General features: G+C 41.8%; 1 protein-coding gene across 1 annotated transcript in view; it reads left to right on the forward strand.

Moving 5' to 3' along the window:
- ephb4a (eph receptor B4a) overlaps positions 1–16,982 on the forward strand; it is a 42,530-nt gene that overhangs the window by 20,051 nt on the left and 5,497 nt on the right. The window contains exons 2-9 of the mRNA XM_022190572.2: positions 2,599–2,669; positions 6,139–6,420; positions 8,969–9,359; positions 11,857–12,009; positions 14,178–14,513; positions 14,598–14,722; positions 15,319–15,484; positions 15,842–15,941. Of these exons, the coding sequence (XP_022046264.1) occupies positions 2,599–2,669; positions 6,139–6,420; positions 8,969–9,359; positions 11,857–12,009; positions 14,178–14,513; positions 14,598–14,722; positions 15,319–15,484; positions 15,842–15,941 (1,624 nt within the window). The remainder of the gene's footprint in view (positions 1–2,598; positions 2,670–6,138; positions 6,421–8,968; positions 9,360–11,856; positions 12,010–14,177; positions 14,514–14,597; positions 14,723–15,318; positions 15,485–15,841; positions 15,942–16,982) is intronic.

Consider the following 16,982-nt stretch of genomic DNA (forward strand, 5'->3'; position numbering starts at 1 on the left):
GTTCAATCCCTTAATTAAGCTATCAGATCAATCTGCAGTGTGCCTTTGTCTATATTCTTACTGAAATTGAGACTTATGATCAACTTTGATACTGCTGTGTTATCCTCCTAATTCACCCTATTAATATTCATGAGCAGAATCCGGGAAGTAGGGTAATTCATTAAAGCAGTGAAGAAAATGAAGAAGCTGGCTGAATCACCATCATTAGGCACAATAGAACAACAGAGATTTACATGCGCAGGATCCAAGCATCCCTCTATGTTTGTGTTGACTTCAGCTATGGAAGACTTTTTTAGGCCACATTGTCTGATCTTTGACCAACAATTAAGCGTTCGTTAGCATTGGAAAACAGTGTCCGTCTGTGGCCGGCTGCAGCTGCAACATTCGTCTCAGAAGAAGCTAAAAAAAAAAAAAAAAGTCAGTTTCTGTTTCATCCCTGATTTTTATTTGTTCATTTTCATGCCTTCATGTGTATTTCATTGGAATGTGGGCTGGTAAGTGGTAAATGTGATTGCGTCTCACTTCACACGGGATCACAGAGATTAGTAACTGTAGGCGTTGCAGTTTATTTTTATAAAATACTACAAGTGTTGGTGTTGCGCAGTGTTGTGTAAAATATATTCAAAGAGCAGCAGGCGTGCCTGACAGCATTCATGTCCTCATAATTTTGTGTGCAAAAGGTTTCCCCAAACATCCTCCTATCCTGTACACAGTCCTCCACAGGCAATGCAGAATAATCACTGGGATTTGCATTATTATTATTATTATTACTAGAAATGGAAGAAACTGTGAAAGTCTTGTTGGGAATCTCTTTAATCACACTGGTAGTCATCAATCTATTGGAGTTAGCATGAAAAAATGCATAAGATATAAGTTGTTTCCTCTCCTTTAGGGCTAAGAATTATTTGATATTGATTAATCTGTCATGTTTTTAGATAAACACACAACACTATATGTATCCTGGAGCTCACAGTGATACTTTACATGGATATTTTCACTTCTGAATAGCTGGAACCAAATAATTCTGGTCATTTTTTTCAAAATGCGACTGAACTGATAATTGATCATTAACGTTATCGGAAATGTTTTCGTGTGACTCACCTGATCAGTGAAAAAGCCAATCATTTCACCACTATAGCTGACTCAGTGGGAAATGTTTCATACTGCTTTCACCATAATGAACGGTTTAAAGAATATAACTATACAATAACTGTCAGTTTTATCTCTAATAATAAAGTGGTATTATTGGAAATTGGCAAATACACAAATCCATTATTAAAGCCATAAAATAAGAATTATTGAAGAACTAGAGGTTTGTCAAACCTACAGATTCAAACAAATACACATGGAATCATTCAGGCCTCATCCAGGGTTCAGAGTGAAGCATCATTTATTTTATGAGCGTACCAATCAACTTTGCCAGTTACAGTTAAATGAAGCAGCAAGAGTACAAGGCACTGTGTTCCTATGTTATTAAAATTTCAATTTTCTTTTAAAATATAGATTTGATTGCATTTCACATCAGTATTTATTTTTTATATAAAGAACGGCTGCAAATCAATCAATGTGATGGAAAAACAGTTGCTTAAATGGACCAAACTGGGGAAAAATAAATCAATGAAACTGGGAAAATATATGATTCTTTCAATACAGAGGCAGCTGTAGTGTTGTATTTGTTTGTGGGCGTATTGTCGAACCTTATATTGGTGAGCTAATTCAACAAAGCACCTTAATAACCCCAATGATAAACCCACACCGAAACCACCATTTCCTCCAGCATCCATTTCCATGCAAGTGCTCTCCTTGATCGTGGCCACATTAAATCTTGTTTATTGGTAAAAACCAAACTGCCCGGCCCTGGAGATGAGCTCCAGTGGGGAACAGGTAGAGCTTTAAAAGCCGCTCTTTGACAGATACCTCATCCCATCAGTATAAATATGAGTCACAGTCTGCTCAGACAGCCGGGGGGAAAACAATGTCCTCACATGAAAAAAACGTCCCTTCAGCCGAACCAAACTGTGCTCCGAGTTACATGCAGTTCAGGTCTCTGATTTTATTGGGATACTGAATCACAGCAGAAGTGCTCGGATTGTTTGTGAGCTGGCAGTCTGCCCCTCAAAAGATTACAAAAAATCAATTCTATTGTAATCACAGATCGTGACCAGAAGGGCTTAAATCTCAGTATGTATGTGTGTGTGTCACTCCGAGTCTGGTCGATTCTGCCGTTCTGACTGCTTGTCCCTGCTCTCCCCTGACAAAAGCAGACTCTTTTCAGCAGGTTTAGTGTGACCACAGGCATGGTGTGTTGCTGGGAACAGAGGGGACGTGGGGGAATAAAAACAAACATGAGAGGAAAGACAATTTTAGGGTAGTGGGAATGTTCCTGTAGATGTAATTGACTGGTGAAACTCCATCTTCTCCCCTAATCCCAGTCTAAGCCATAGCTGATACTTGGCAGAGCGCTGGGGACTCGAAATATGTTCAGTCTGTGGTTTTAAATTCATTTGTGTGTTTCTCTGAATGTAAATGAGTCTCGTACGTGTCGTTTTTTACATTTCCTGCTGTGACTGACATTATATTTTCCGTCTCTTTTCACAGAGGTCCTGATGAACACTAAGACGGAGACTTCGGATCTCAAATGGACCATCTTCTCGCGTGCCAAACCCGAGGTATGTAACTCCAGCTTCACCGTGTTATCTGTATTCCTAACAGAGGCCTGGTGGTGACTGGGGATTTTTGGCTTCCAGCTGTTCCTTTGTTACTTTGGCTATAAAGGAATTCCTTATATGGCAGGTAACTGACAGAATAAAAGAAACGCCAGTACGAATGTGGGATTTCAAGTATATTGAAAGCAGATGCTTTGATATATCCCATCAACCTTGGAGTCGAAGTCACTGGCTGCCCACAATTTTGGATACTGGAGCCAGAAAAAGACATATTTGTAATTTGATCAGCTGAGGAGTGGTTGCTAGGGTATTTTTGCCAGCAGTGTCAGTGACCAAAACTGCTCAACTTGCCGACGTCTCAGAAGGAAAATGGTCACAGTGATGCTGGCAGGGAGATTTTCTGGAACTGGGCAGAAATACTCGACAAATGTGTCTGCTTTTGATTAGGATGCAAAGCAGCACAGGCCGACGGTCTCTAAATAGTCTCTAAATAGTTTTTGCTGCTATTATCATTTGAGGCAGTTTATCAAAAACCTTGTGTTGCCAAAAATGTGGCAGGGTTGTGTTTTTTTTTTTCATCTTTAACTTAGCACAAAAGAATATCAAACAGTGATTGAGTTTGTGATGACAGGCAGCAGCGACAAGATGCCAAGAGCTGTCAAATAATGCAGACATCAAAGAGTCACTATATAGCATGAAGTAGATATTTGTGGCAGCTTCCAACCTACTCACTTATAATTTTCTGGCTTCTCGATTACAGGCCTTATCTTTTCCATGTGTTTCGGCATTTTGTCCGCATGCAAATGTAGTTTTAGATCATTGAAATGTGACTTCTGCCAAGGTGAAGACATGTAGAAACTCTGCTTTCAGTGTCCACATGTGGAGTTTATCTCCCTTATTTACATGAGGCCATTTTGTGCAATGGCAGATGTGGCCAAAATAGCGCAACTGCTAACCTTACTAACAATAGATTTTACACATAAACATAGTTACTCTTCTACTATGCAGGAACAGAGGCGTCAGAATCAGTCTGCCCATATGAGCCCTCCCTTCCTTGTGCCTGCCAGGAATAGAAAACGCCTTCTGAGGCTTCTGATTGGACATTGTAGTGTTAGGATTACAGTTATATTGCTGTCTTTTGGTTTGGTCTGTTCTTGACCGTGGCATAGTTGTGTTGTTGGGTTTTCAGAAATGTCATTGTAAATGTCAGTTGTTGCATTAATTATTCATAAGGAGGCCAAATAAAACTATTATTCATGTTAACCCTCTGAACCCACAAAAGCCACAGGTGGGTTTTAAAGACAAGTTGACTTTAGAAAATTGCCAACATTACACCTTTTATTACAAACTGTATAAAGAAAACATAAAAAGCAAAAAGAAAGGAGCATTTTGGGTTTTTAACTTTCTAAAAGTTTTTGAATTTTTGCTGTTTTATCAGGAAAGGGCACCAAATCTAATGATATTTCATGAAAAACCGTCTACTCTACATGTCATATCTGTAAATTTGTCAAAAGTAAACCATTTGTACTAAGTAGACCATGTTGGAAAAAAAAAAAAAAAACTTCTCTCCGCAGCACAATTGACAAATCATAAATTACTCAGCTGTGACTAACAGTCATGTGACAAATTTCACTTACCTTTATTTGAACTGCGGGATGCGTTTATACAGAGCACGTAAGACAGGTATGGACGTGAATTAGGGAGATGGAGAGCAAAAAAAACATTCTTGATCATTAAAATAACTGCAGCATGGTTCAAAAACAGCATGCACAGGAGCAAGTAGTTAGAAGATACGTTCAGCATGATGAAATATGGAGTTAAAAATGTGGAAAATGTCTGGTTTGTAGCGGCAACAAGAGGTAAATCGTAAAATATCTTTAGTATGTAATTTTTCTAGTACTGGCAGCGAGTAAATGTTGATTCCAGATAAATTAATCAAGCAAATGAAACTTCACTTTTTCCTTTTTTGAGCATTTATGCCATTATAGCTGTGTTCTGCTGCACGAAAGACATTTTTGAGTTCTCTCTGCTTCTAGTTGTGATTGTGCTTTTTCCATAGAGGTGCAGGACTTTGTGTTGGAGTGAAAAATAGACCAAGAATTGCCAAGAAAGTGCTTGGGGTCCAGAGGGTTAAACTTCCAATGTAATAACGAACAGCTGTCGCCAGTTTCCTGCTTCTAGTCTTGTGTGAGCAGTAATAATACAGGATTTACCCGGCTATGCGTATTAGCTCAGGTTGAATGTATATGTCTGCATCAAACACAGCTTTTGTGTGAAAGTACCTCCCTTAAACCTCAAACAAGCTTTTTGCAGAAAGGAATATCCAACATGACTCCCAAACTCTATCTTCTGGAGTGGGATTAATTTGATTGGCCTTGCAAGAATCCAAAACAGCAAGCCAAATCAATATTCCTAACGAAACTCATGAATTTGCTTTGAAGAATTTGGTATTTTCTTTGAAGCCACACGATAAGTTGAACGTCAAATATTGATGTCAGTTGTTTGTCCCATTTAACTAAATCTGCTAAATCTGTACATTTGTTGTTCATCCAGGTTTTCTTTCATAACAAACATTTCTTTGAATGTTTTATGTCCAATCTACACAAGTCCTGTGGGAAATTTTCGTGCATCTTCATCACAGAAAACATTTTGTTCACACTCAAGTGCTGCCAAAGTCCACAGTATATATTTTCCTGGGATTAAAAGGGAAATTCTCCCTTCCAGAGATTCAAACGTGGCTCTCGTTGCTCTGCTGCACTGTAATTCAGTCAGACCAGTATTCTGCCTCACTCAACACATCATCTGCAAATGGATTTTTAAAGATTTACATATTTACATAACTGAATTTCTGAGCCTCAAGTTCAGCAAATCTCCTAAATTTTGCCTCGAGTATGTTAATTTCTTGCTTGTTTCCCGCTCTTGGGAACATAGTGGTGGTGAACGTGTTTGCTGTTGACTCAGAAGTCAAACATTAATGCTGTTTTCAGTTGCATTTGGCTCCCCAACAAATGTAGATTTGTTTGGAGGGTTTACACTTCATACATATTCGCGATAGCCCCTCTGTATTTTCTTGTATTTTCTTCTATGAGTGTTTTTGAGGGGTAAAGGCTGTGTCTGTCTGGAATGCTGTGTGCCGTCGTGTGCTTTGTTTGACAAGTGAGGCTTGTATTCCCACTCGCTGTGCTGCAGCTCAGTGGGAGGAATGATTTAACAACCCAGATTCAAATTTGGACTGGATCAAAATTCACAGCAGGGCAGGTCCGTCCCACGGGTCTCTGACAGGTACAGTACAGCAGAGGGCCAACAAAGACCTGCAGCGTTATTTTGATTGATAACACCGCTAATGTCACCGATTACATGTAAGCGAAAGAATTTATGGGTGAATTAAATCTACTCCGTGTCCCCAGTTTTCTGGGTCAGATGTCATTTTAAAGGTGCAGTCTGATGTCTCCTTTGTTCTCTTTGCTCGCAGTGGGAGGAAGAAAGCGGCTTAGACGAGGAGAACAACAGTGTGAGGATCTATCTGATCTGCCAGATGAACAGTTCATCCAGCAACTGGCTGCGCAGCGGCTTCATCCCGCGACGAGGAGCGTCGTATGTTTACGTAGAGCTGCGATTCACCATGATGGAGTGTTCGTCCAGAAGCACCCACCACCGCAGCTGTAAGGAGACCTTTAACCTTTACTACTACCAGGCAGACTCCAACGAGGCCACAGCGACGTACCCACCCTGGATGGAGAACCCTTACGTCAAGGTATTTCTATGGAATTTCCTATCATTATTATTTTAGGGGTTTAGTCTGTCTGTGATTGTTTGAGGAGATCAGTTTTCTTGTCACTGTGCTGTATAATTTCTTCTTTGGCTCAGGAGGAACCTTTCCATATTCAGTGACGTAATTAACTGCTTTTTTTGATTATTGAAAACATGCCGATTATTTTCACCATCAGTCAATGGAGCCGTCGCCTCGTGGCTTTAATTGGCTTGTTTTGTTCAAGCTAACAGACCAGAATCTAAAGATTTTCCATTGGCAGTTGTGAATGACAAGGCAAAACAGAAAACCTTTCTATTTGGGAAGTGAGAACTTTTGGCGTCTGTGTGTGAAACGAGTGAAATGCTAGTTTTCTGTCACAGCGACAGAGCAACTATGAATTTGAAAGTTTAATTTTTAACACCTGTGTATAAACTAAAGGTTACCAGGCAGGAAGTTCCTAACAAAAACAAGCATTTAAACTACAACCTGCAACGTGTAGTGTTACCCTTACTGCAGACTGAGCCCTTGTTTGGGGCAGACATGGCTTAGGTGTAGAATGGGTTATTCACTAATTGACCCCTCACCCTTCCACATGCCAGAACGTTCTTGCAAAACACTATATCTTAAGTTACACACCAGATCTGCAGCCTGTGTGTGTGTGTGTGTGTGTGTGTGTGTGTGTGTGTGTGTGTGTGTGTGTGTGTGTGTGTGTGTGTGTGTGTGTGTGTGTGTGTGTGTGTGTGAATGAGAAACACATTGTAAACCCCTTTGTAGACCCTAGCTGTGGTTAGAAGCTGCTATGTAAGTGCGGACCATTTACTATTTTCAGGCATGGAACACATAAGATTGTAGGTTCCATCTGTCCGTTCAACGACGTCTGTTACAAGACATAGATCACTTTTACATTAATGCTCACCTCTTTATTCACATTTACCTATGACAGCGACAAAGAAAGCCGCAGTACATGCGCAGGACTGTGAATCAGAGTTTAAAGCACTGCTAATAAACAAAAGGATAAACCAAAATTATTAACAAGCTCATCAACATGGAGGCAAGATCGGTCAGAGTCTAGCAGCCAGACAGCATGACACTGTGTGCTTTTCTTGACTTCTGACAGGTGAGCCATCACACACAAAGTTTATAAGCCACAGTCAGACAGATCGTCCTCAGATTGAGTCCTGAGCTCCATCCCTGCTGTCAGGTTATTATTTTACTCAGAGTCTGATCCGCTCATGACAGACAAAATATTTTTCTCTCATATCAAGCTTTCTTACTAGAGAGTTTTCAGTTTCACAGTCTCTCAGCAGGATAGTTGGAATAGTAGCCTAATTATTGTCCACATGGATGCGTTCCAAAAACTATGTATAGAACATGACATTCGCACTACTGAACTACTAAAACCGAGTCGCCTGTGGAACATTTGTGCCTTCGCGTAGTTCAAACCGCATGCAGCTCAAAGTTCTGTCGTGTTGAAAGTGATGTGTAAATGTTACTAGATTCTGCTCGGTAAGATTGCCATTGCAGCTTTTATGGAAAAAGTGACCTTTCAGACATGTAGCCGACACGGCATCAGATTAATGGAAGTGTATGTTTGAGTTAAGTCTAAAAGGCAGGACAATTTGACATCTGTTGGACTGAATATGACTGTTGGCGGGATGCCGTTTTAACTGTTTTACCATCACAAATGGGAAGAAAGGTTTCCAAAACACTGTGAAGAAAAGTTCATCGAGGGTTCCATTAATCAGAAATGTTCTTGTCCCTCTTGTTTTTGTATCCTGATGTATGTGTACTGTACTGTAAGTGAATGTTGATAGTTTTCCAAAGCACACAGTTTTTTGATAGATTTCTTTAATTCCAATAAGCATCAGTAAACAAAATCAGTTTGCAGGAACTAAAAAGTTTATTTAGTTACATAATTTGTTAGAGCTACATTCAGTCACTTTTATCGCTTGAACTTTGAGTGCGTTAATTAAGTCATGGGAGGATTTTTTTTTTTTTTTTTGAAAACTCTGCCCGCCTGCACATTTAATCTGCTTCACAGCCTGCATGTTTTCTTAACATTTATATTCTGGGTTTTATTTCCCAAACACGTAGCTTATGAACACAGCCTTCTTCTGCATCTAATGTCAAACCTCTGATTGTTGCTGCTTCCTTTTACACAACACCAAAGAGTCGCGACGGAATCATTCCTACTCCTCAACTTCATTCCCTCCTAATAATGTAACTTTGACAGAAAAATAAAAGTGATGAAATGTTCACTGTGATGAATTACCTTTCTCTGCAGCAAGTTTCAAATCCCTGCAAGTTCAGGTTCAAAGCTCACTGTAACAAATGGGAAACAATGGCTGCCAGGAAGGTAGTGAATCAATCTAAAAATCACAGTGGTGTGGTTTAGAAAATGTTCAATAATGCAAAGCATATGTGATGTCAAGCTAATGGACTAAAATGGCTAAAACATGCAAAACTGCCAGTCTGGTTGTTCTTAAGACTGAATCCTTTGTGCTGGAATCCGGCCATTGCTTAAGATCCTTTCTCTTTCTTCCTGTCTTAGGTGGACACAGTGGCTGCAGACTTTCTCCTAACAAAGGAAAGGGAGAGGAAATTTAATGTGAAGACCTTACGAATCGGCCCTCTGTCCAAGAGAGGTTTCTACTTGGCTTTCCAGGCTCAGGGCGCCTGCATGGCCCTGCTGTCTGTCAGGGTGTTCTTCAAAAAGTGTCCACCCCTTGTCAGCGCTTTGTCCTCTTTCCCCGAGACTGTTCCCCGTACTCTGGTGCAGGAGGCTCAGGGCGTATGCGTGGACCACGCCGCTCAACAGGGGCCCAGACCTCGGCCGCCAAAGCTCTTCTGCGGGGAAGACGGCCAGTGGGTGGGCCAGCCGACAACCTCCTGCGCCTGCCTACCTGGATACGAACCAGCCGAGGGACACACGAGATGCATAGGTGAGAAGCAGGCGAGGTTAAAGCCACATAAACAGATATGTATGTATGTAGACTACACCCACATAGGCAGCGGAGCAGGCAGACTAAACAAGAAAACAATGGTACGATGAGGGTGGGGGGTTCACCGAGGGTTGGAGAGGAAATGAGAGACCGAGGAAGTTAATGAGGCAGGGGAGCAGCGGTGACACAGAGGGGACAGAGAGAGAGGTCAGGTGGAGAGGCACTTATCTCCGAAAGGAAGAGCGGGGTCAAAGGCTCACCGCTGCGACAACTCATGGCTGAGCTGAGATAGAGGGAGCTGCAAGAGGACCGGAGAGGTGAAGGGAGCACAGGAGGGAGGTGGTGCTCCGGGTAAAGATCATATCACTTTGAGAACATCAAAGCAAAGCAGACTAAAAAAGAAGGAAGAAACAGGATGATTCTCTCAGGAGCTGTGCAGCAGCTCTGTCTAATGAGTCCAATTAGCATGCCTCGTGCATGAACACCCCCCACGCGCGCACTCACACACACTCGTACGCTCACCTCATCGCAGCAACACAGACAAACGTTGAGCCCTAAAAACAAAGAAACACAGGAAGAAAATGCCACGTTTTCCAAAGAAAATGTGTGGTTTCATCTGTCTGTGTTTGAAGGTAGGCTTCAGTTTGATCTCTGTGGGAGGTATAATGATTTTTTCGTAACAAAAAATAATTTCCGACATTTTGCCGCCGCTAGAGTGGCATTTCCAGCGTTCTGTCACTGAAGAGAGCTGTGAGGGGGAAAACACTCAGTAGGCCATAAAGGGAAATTGCCTCCATAGAAAGATTGGACAGTTAATTTGCTTCGTAGGCCGGTCATTTCAGAAAATGAAATCGACATCTAGGTTTAAAATTGAATTCATTTTGCTGTAATGCCAACGTCTCCCAGAGACAATACATATATTTTCTGGGTCAAACACAACCGCCTGACATTAAACTTATGAAGGCTGCCAAGTTGATTTAGTGTTTGAGATGAGCTAGATTAGAATATTTCAACCACCCTTAGAAGGCTATAAATACTGCTACATGGGAGGGGAATGTTTCCTCATGTGCTGCTAGAGCTTTGCTAATATATAAAACAAGCAAATATGACATCCTAAATATATCAGAGATAGACACCCGTCTGCCTAAGAAGTTATTAATATGAATCTTTGTATTTGTAAGTATAGTTTTGACATCATTTTATTTCATCTGAGGTTCTTAATGGATCCATTTTGGTCAGAAAAAAAAAGCCTAAAACATCAAAATAAGGACTTTTTTTTAGTATGGACTCAACATTCCTACAGATGAATTCACTGAAATATATAAATACTCCTTTAGTGATCAATAGTGGCTGCTGCTGTAAATCAGAAAGTGTTATTTTTATCATCTTGTGACATCAAAATAAGCACCTTTAATCCTGTCTTAATATAGCCCTTTTCATTTGACTTATTTTAACACCGACCTGTGCATTTTTTTGAGCCGATGAGTTATGCAGCAGCTCTCAGCACACGTTAATCATTTTTTTTCTGCATGTGGAAAATTCCTACCGCAAATGTCAGTCGGAAAGGATTGGCGGTGGGAGTGTTGACCCTGTGAGAGACGTCAGCCTTTGCCGTAACAATGCTCCAGTTGGCGTGAGAGTTTATTGTTTAATTGCTCTCACTCAGCAGCTGCATTTCAACCGCCACGCTGCTCACAGAATGTAAACACGGCAGGTTTTGGTGACTGTATTAGCCGTTACAAGGTGACAGCTTGTTACACATTCGCATGGAGGACGTGAACTGTCGCTTTGTTGGATGTGGTGTGGAAGCTGAGGCTGTGGCTGAAACTAATGACGGTTATCACAATCAATTCTTCTATATTGTATTTATTTTGTGTTTTAGATTGATGATTCAGCCCATAAAATGTCAGATGGGGATATAAAATGGAGAAGAGAAGTAGTTTAGTAGATTTCAGAAAATTATTGTCGATTGCTTCTGTCAGGGAACTTATCAATAATTTTCCTTTCAGCATTCAATGAGGCTCCATTCACTGTTTCTTTGTGTCCCGACTGCCAGAGTACGGTTTTTGGCTTCACAAAACAGACTTGGAACAACATTTGAATCAATAAACAGACAGTTCTTCATGAGGACTCCCACATGTCTGCTCTCATTATTCAGATATGGTCGGGTAAATTCAATGATAAGAGGCATGTCAGTGACAGACAGGTTTTTTCACCAAATTGGCTATTAGTATCCGATTCATTACTGTGATTGTCTGCGTTTATAGCCCTCATTACATTGTTCTGTCTGTCAATCTGCAACCATCTGGCACCTGAGTACGTCAAAAGAAGAAAAAAGAAAAAGAATGCATTTGCAAATTCCGTTTGACCCAGGTCTGTGTAGGACACGGCGAGTGTGAGGATTTTGTGTAATGTACTGCAGTATTTGCAGGTCACGTCCAGAATCAGAACTAATCATAATCTGCCTCGATTCGCTCTCCCTTCCCATCTTCTCCAGCCTGTCCTGTGGGTCAGTTCAAGTCCAGCACGGATGGCCAGTGCACAGGATGTCCAGGATTCAGCCACGCCACCATCAGAGGAGCATCGGTTTGTGCGTGTCGCTCTGGATACCTGCGAGCAGAGGCGGACTCTCCCGACACCGCCTGCACTCGTAAGTACACATCAAACAGCCCTCAATCCACACGTGGAGGTGCTAAACTCTCAGTAGCATCCCCTCACTTGTTCTCACACTTCACCTTCCCTTGTTCTTCTTTCCTTTGTTTTTAACATCTCTGCTGCTATTTCTTTTTTTTTCCTGTTTGGTGTCATTTAGCCGGACTCCCCCTAAGCTGCATTGTGTCCTTTGTCCCACTGCTATGCATTGAGATGCACGTCTTTTGTGACAGGTTGTTGAAGGGGGTGGGGCTCTCTCTCTCCAAAGTGAAGTAGGCATTGATGGTCTGAAGTGACACCTCCATGCAGATTCAGGAATTTCAATTCAGCTACATTTTGGATGTGTGAATGGGAGGGACTTTTTAATTAAGTGCGCTCTTGGAACGGCCATGAAGAGGATGTGAAACTGGGTGTCGCCGGGTGTTGACAGTGTGTGTTCTCTACAGGTGTGATATAAATACCAACAAGAATTAGCATTTGTTATTAGTGATAACTTTAATTGCACAGGCTTTATCTTAATTATTAATCACTTAATTAGGCCGTTCCTATTATACATTCTGTTTTTGTCCTGTGCAATTGTGCACGTCACATGTTTTCAATTTAATTCCCACCCAACTGTGCCATCTGTACATCACACAGGCCTTTTCCCCTGGAAATGTGTTTTACATTATTATGACAGCCATGGTGATTTTAATAAAGTGGATTCTGATTGCTAAGACATAAAATGTATCACCTCCAAAAATCCTCATTTCCAAATGTTAAATTCAGAATTCATACGCGCCCAGATTGAGTGTGATGTTGCCCCACTTGGGCTTCCAATGAGAACGCCATTAGCACTTAAGTTAGCTGCAGGCTCAGTGACAAAGCTCTGTCTCCTTGGCAGGAACAGAAACTCATTCACAGTGCCTGAGTGGTCTTGCTGTTTAGTTATGCTTGGCTTGAGGCAATAGCTATCTTCTTACAATTTTCAGACGGTGATCATTATCATCCCGTTTTAGACAAACGTAATTGCACCAGTTAAATTCTGCCACACATATGCTCCTGCTGTGACGCAAAGCCACTGCAAGAGCATTGTTCTGCTTCGTGACTCCATGTGCAGACTGAATAAAATGTCTTCAGCTCAGATCAGAAGCCATAAACAAATGGTCTATGTGGGTCACGGAAAGGTAAAGCAGCGGGAAAATGACACAATAGAGATCAGCAGAGAACTTTTATATGCTGTGATGACACTTGTGGCTACGTGACACCTGAAAAATTCATGATTCGACTTTTTTTTTTTACCGAATAATGTGACAGTAAGAGAGAGTAAGTAGTGGCGGAGGTGTTCAGTCATAGGAAAAAACAGAAAAATGATAATAGCTAATGTTACTATAACAACTTTGCTGAATTGGTCAAAGAGATTTGAAAAATTGTAGCACTTGAACCTGTCTGCACTGCCGCTGTTAGGATCAGAAACACTTAAATGAACAGTTTGGTGTTTTGGGAGATTTTTTACTTTCTTAGATGAATTCTGATGCCATGTCTGTAAAGTAAATGTGAAGCTGCAACTTCTGAAAGGTGTTGAGTTATGTGACTGACATGCACATCATAGAGTACTGTTCAAAACATTGGGGTCACTTAGAAGTGTCCTTATTTTTGAAAAGAAAGCTTTTTTTTTCAATGAGGATAACATTAAATTAATCAGCAATACAGTCTCGATACTGTTATTGTGGTAAATGACTTTTCTACTGGAAACGACTGATTTTTAATGGAATATCTACATAGGGGTACAGAGGAACATTTCCATCAACCATCACTCCTGTCTTCTAATGCTACATTGTGTTAGCTAATCGTGTTGAAAGGCTCATTGATGATTAGAAAACCGTTGTGCAATTATGTTAAAAGAAAAGTGTAACTTTTTATGGAAAACATGAAATTGTCTGAGTGACCCCAAACTTTTGAATAGTAGTGTATATCCTGTTTTAATGCTAAGCTATGCTAACTGGCTGATGACTGTAGCAACATGAAAGCGCCCTCAATCTCTTCATGTAATGCTCAAAAAGCAAAAGAATGTTATTTTATGTCAGCTGGTTTGCCATTGCAGGAGTTAAATGATCATCCTTCTGCTGATTTGCAGTATTTACAATATGGACAATACAAAATCAGTTTGTTTTTTTGTCACTGTAGGAACGCCCTCTGCCCCTCGCAGCATCATCCCCCAGATCAACGACACCACACTGAGCCTGGAGTGGAACGAGCCTTTGGACAACGGCGGCAGAACAGACCTGAGCTACTCGATCAGGTGCTCCCTGTGCAGGTCACCCAAAGGATCGTGCATCCCCTGCGGAGACAGCGTCAGCTACCGGCCCGCTTCGGAAGGCCTGCTGGGTCGCAGGGTGGAGGTGTGGGGCCTCCTGCCACATACCACGTACACCTTCACCATCCAGGCGCTCAACGGGGTATCCGAGCTCAGCGGCAAAGAGCCTGCCAGCGAAAGTGTCAACATCACCTCAAGCCATGATGGTAAGAGGTGGAGGGGAAGAGGTAGAGCTGTATAAATTGTCGGATTTTCATGTGGTATTTATAATTCTGCTGCCATCTGTGCAGTGCCGTCGCTGGTGTCTGTGATTCGGAAGAGCGACTCCACAGAGAGCAGTCTGACTCTGCACTGGTCAGTCCCTGCTCAGCCACACTACACCATTCTGCAGTATCAGCTGCGCTACTGTGAGAAGGTAAGAGCTCCCTGACAATATCTCTCGACTGTCTGGTCACACAGTATTGAGTTTATCAGGATATTGTTCCCAGACATACTGTGGCTCACAGGATTAGCGAGCTTTCTCTCACAGTGCAGATGTAAAAAATAGGGTGTGGCGTGGCTTTTATGACTTTTATATTGTGGATCTCCACCACTTTCCCAAAGCGTATAGGTTTGGTCAATTGGGAACAAAATTGCCTGGAGGCTAAAAATTGCCAAATAAATGCTTCGGTGATTTACTGGTGTTGATGACACATGGCAGTATAACAGTTCAAGACATGATCATCTCATTGCTGGAAATAATACTGAGTGTTCTGGTAACAATGACTGAGGTGTACACAGTGGATATGGGTGTGTATTTGACATTTCTATGGCTACAGTTGTGTTGTCAGCAATCAGCACTTCTTATCACGCTACTGATTACGACTGTTTATTTTTTATATTCTGTAACTGGACTGAATGAAACTCAAGGTTTAGTTGAGGCCAGTTTGACTAAAGATAATTAAATCCCTGTAGGTGGCTCTTTGGTGACTTTTTTCAGCCTTTCTCACTAACGCTGCTCTCTTTTGATAGGAGCGGCGCAGTGAGGATCAGTGCCACTACACAGAGAGCAGCAGAAACCAGGCTGTGCTGACAGACCTCCGCAGGGCCACACAGTACGAAGTGCAGGTTCGGGCCCGCACCTCAGCTGGTTATGGCAGCTTCAGTCCCGCAGCCATCTTCCGCACCCTCCCTGATGGTAAGGAAAGGTCTTGTTAGCTCTTGAAGAAGAGTCTCACCCAAGTTTTTTTTCCTCCTCATTTCCATTGGGAAGTTCTCTCAGATTGTTTTCTGCATAATCAATCCCTGCACAGTTTCGTATTATGAATTTATTGCCTGTGTCCTTGCATTGAGTTAGCGTCCTTGTGCTGAGGCTCTTGATTATTATAAATTCCAGTCATGTCATGTCCTTTTTTTTTTTTCCTTTTCATGCTTTTCTTTGCCGCAAATGTAAACCTCCTGTCATGACTTCTGTCATTATAATACTTTCTCTTGCTTTCTGTCTCCTTTTCTTTTTTTTTTCCCTCTGTCTCTTTTTGTTCGTCTTTTCTCTCAGGACATGACTCTGCCTCCCAGTTCTTGGTACCTGGCATCCTTATCGCCGTCGGGATGCTGCTGCTTGTCACTTTCGTCTTTGTGGCCGCCTTCTGCATACGGTGAGAACGAAGGAAAAGGAGGGAGGGAGAGAAGCAGAGAAAAAGATAGATTTGCAAGGGAAAGAAGCTGACAAAATAACAGGAAATGGAAAAAAAGAAAGGGGGAAATCGAAAACCAATAACAACCGCGACCCCAATTTTACAGTTTTGCACCACTTTGTTCTTTTGTTTATACAAATCATATCTTATCAGCGGTGGATTTGCACTCTGTTACCCACACCTTTTTTTTCCCTCTGTAGAGGCAGTTCAGACACAAAGCAATGCTCATGATTTCTTTTGCTTACACAGCTAAAAGCTATCCTGCTCATTAGAACATTTTCCTTAGGCTTCATTGTTTGAGTAAATAGTGTTGGATGCCATCACAGCGAGAAGCAGAGAGGGAGAAAGTGCATGCGTTTGTGTGTGTGAGAGAGATGACGATAGAGGTAGAGGGCAGGGAAAGACAGGATGCAGGCGCTCCAACCCTGTTTCCACAGGACAGGAGAACAATAGCTGTGACCTTGTGACATAGACACACACACAAATACACACATGCACACACACAAACCAGTGACTGAGGCCCAGATCTGCCACTAACTGAGGGTGGTGCATTATTGCTATTTTAGGCTTATGAGGTGGGAGAGAGAGAGAAATGGAGGAAGGCATGGATCCAGTAGCTACAGGGTTGTTACAGACTTGTAAGGATGAGTCTGCGCCAGCAGAATTATAATGGAGGCGCTTGTGTCAAAGAGCGGAACCATAGGGGTTGGCTCAGGTAGCCACCATTACCACAAGCCACCGAGTGTTGTGTGTTTAAGGTTGCCGAGGATTGTTTAGAGCCAACAAAAGCCTTCCACAACAATCAGTTTCTGTGTCAAAAGGGAAATAAAAAGGATGGACGTGTATTTTGAACATAGAGTACCTTTAGGATACTGTATTGGCTAGAGGATAGTTAGCTGAAGTGACCCCTGACCTCTCGGTGAATGAGGCCAATGTAACAGAGTATTACCAAAGGGGATCAATAAATAATCATATTTTGCTATTCCTATTTGCATGCTAGAG

This window comes from Acanthochromis polyacanthus, chromosome 17, assembly GCF_021347895.1.
Source record: "Acanthochromis polyacanthus isolate Apoly-LR-REF ecotype Palm Island chromosome 17, KAUST_Apoly_ChrSc, whole genome shotgun sequence".
Taxonomy (NCBI): Eukaryota; Metazoa; Chordata; class Actinopteri; family Pomacentridae; genus Acanthochromis; species Acanthochromis polyacanthus.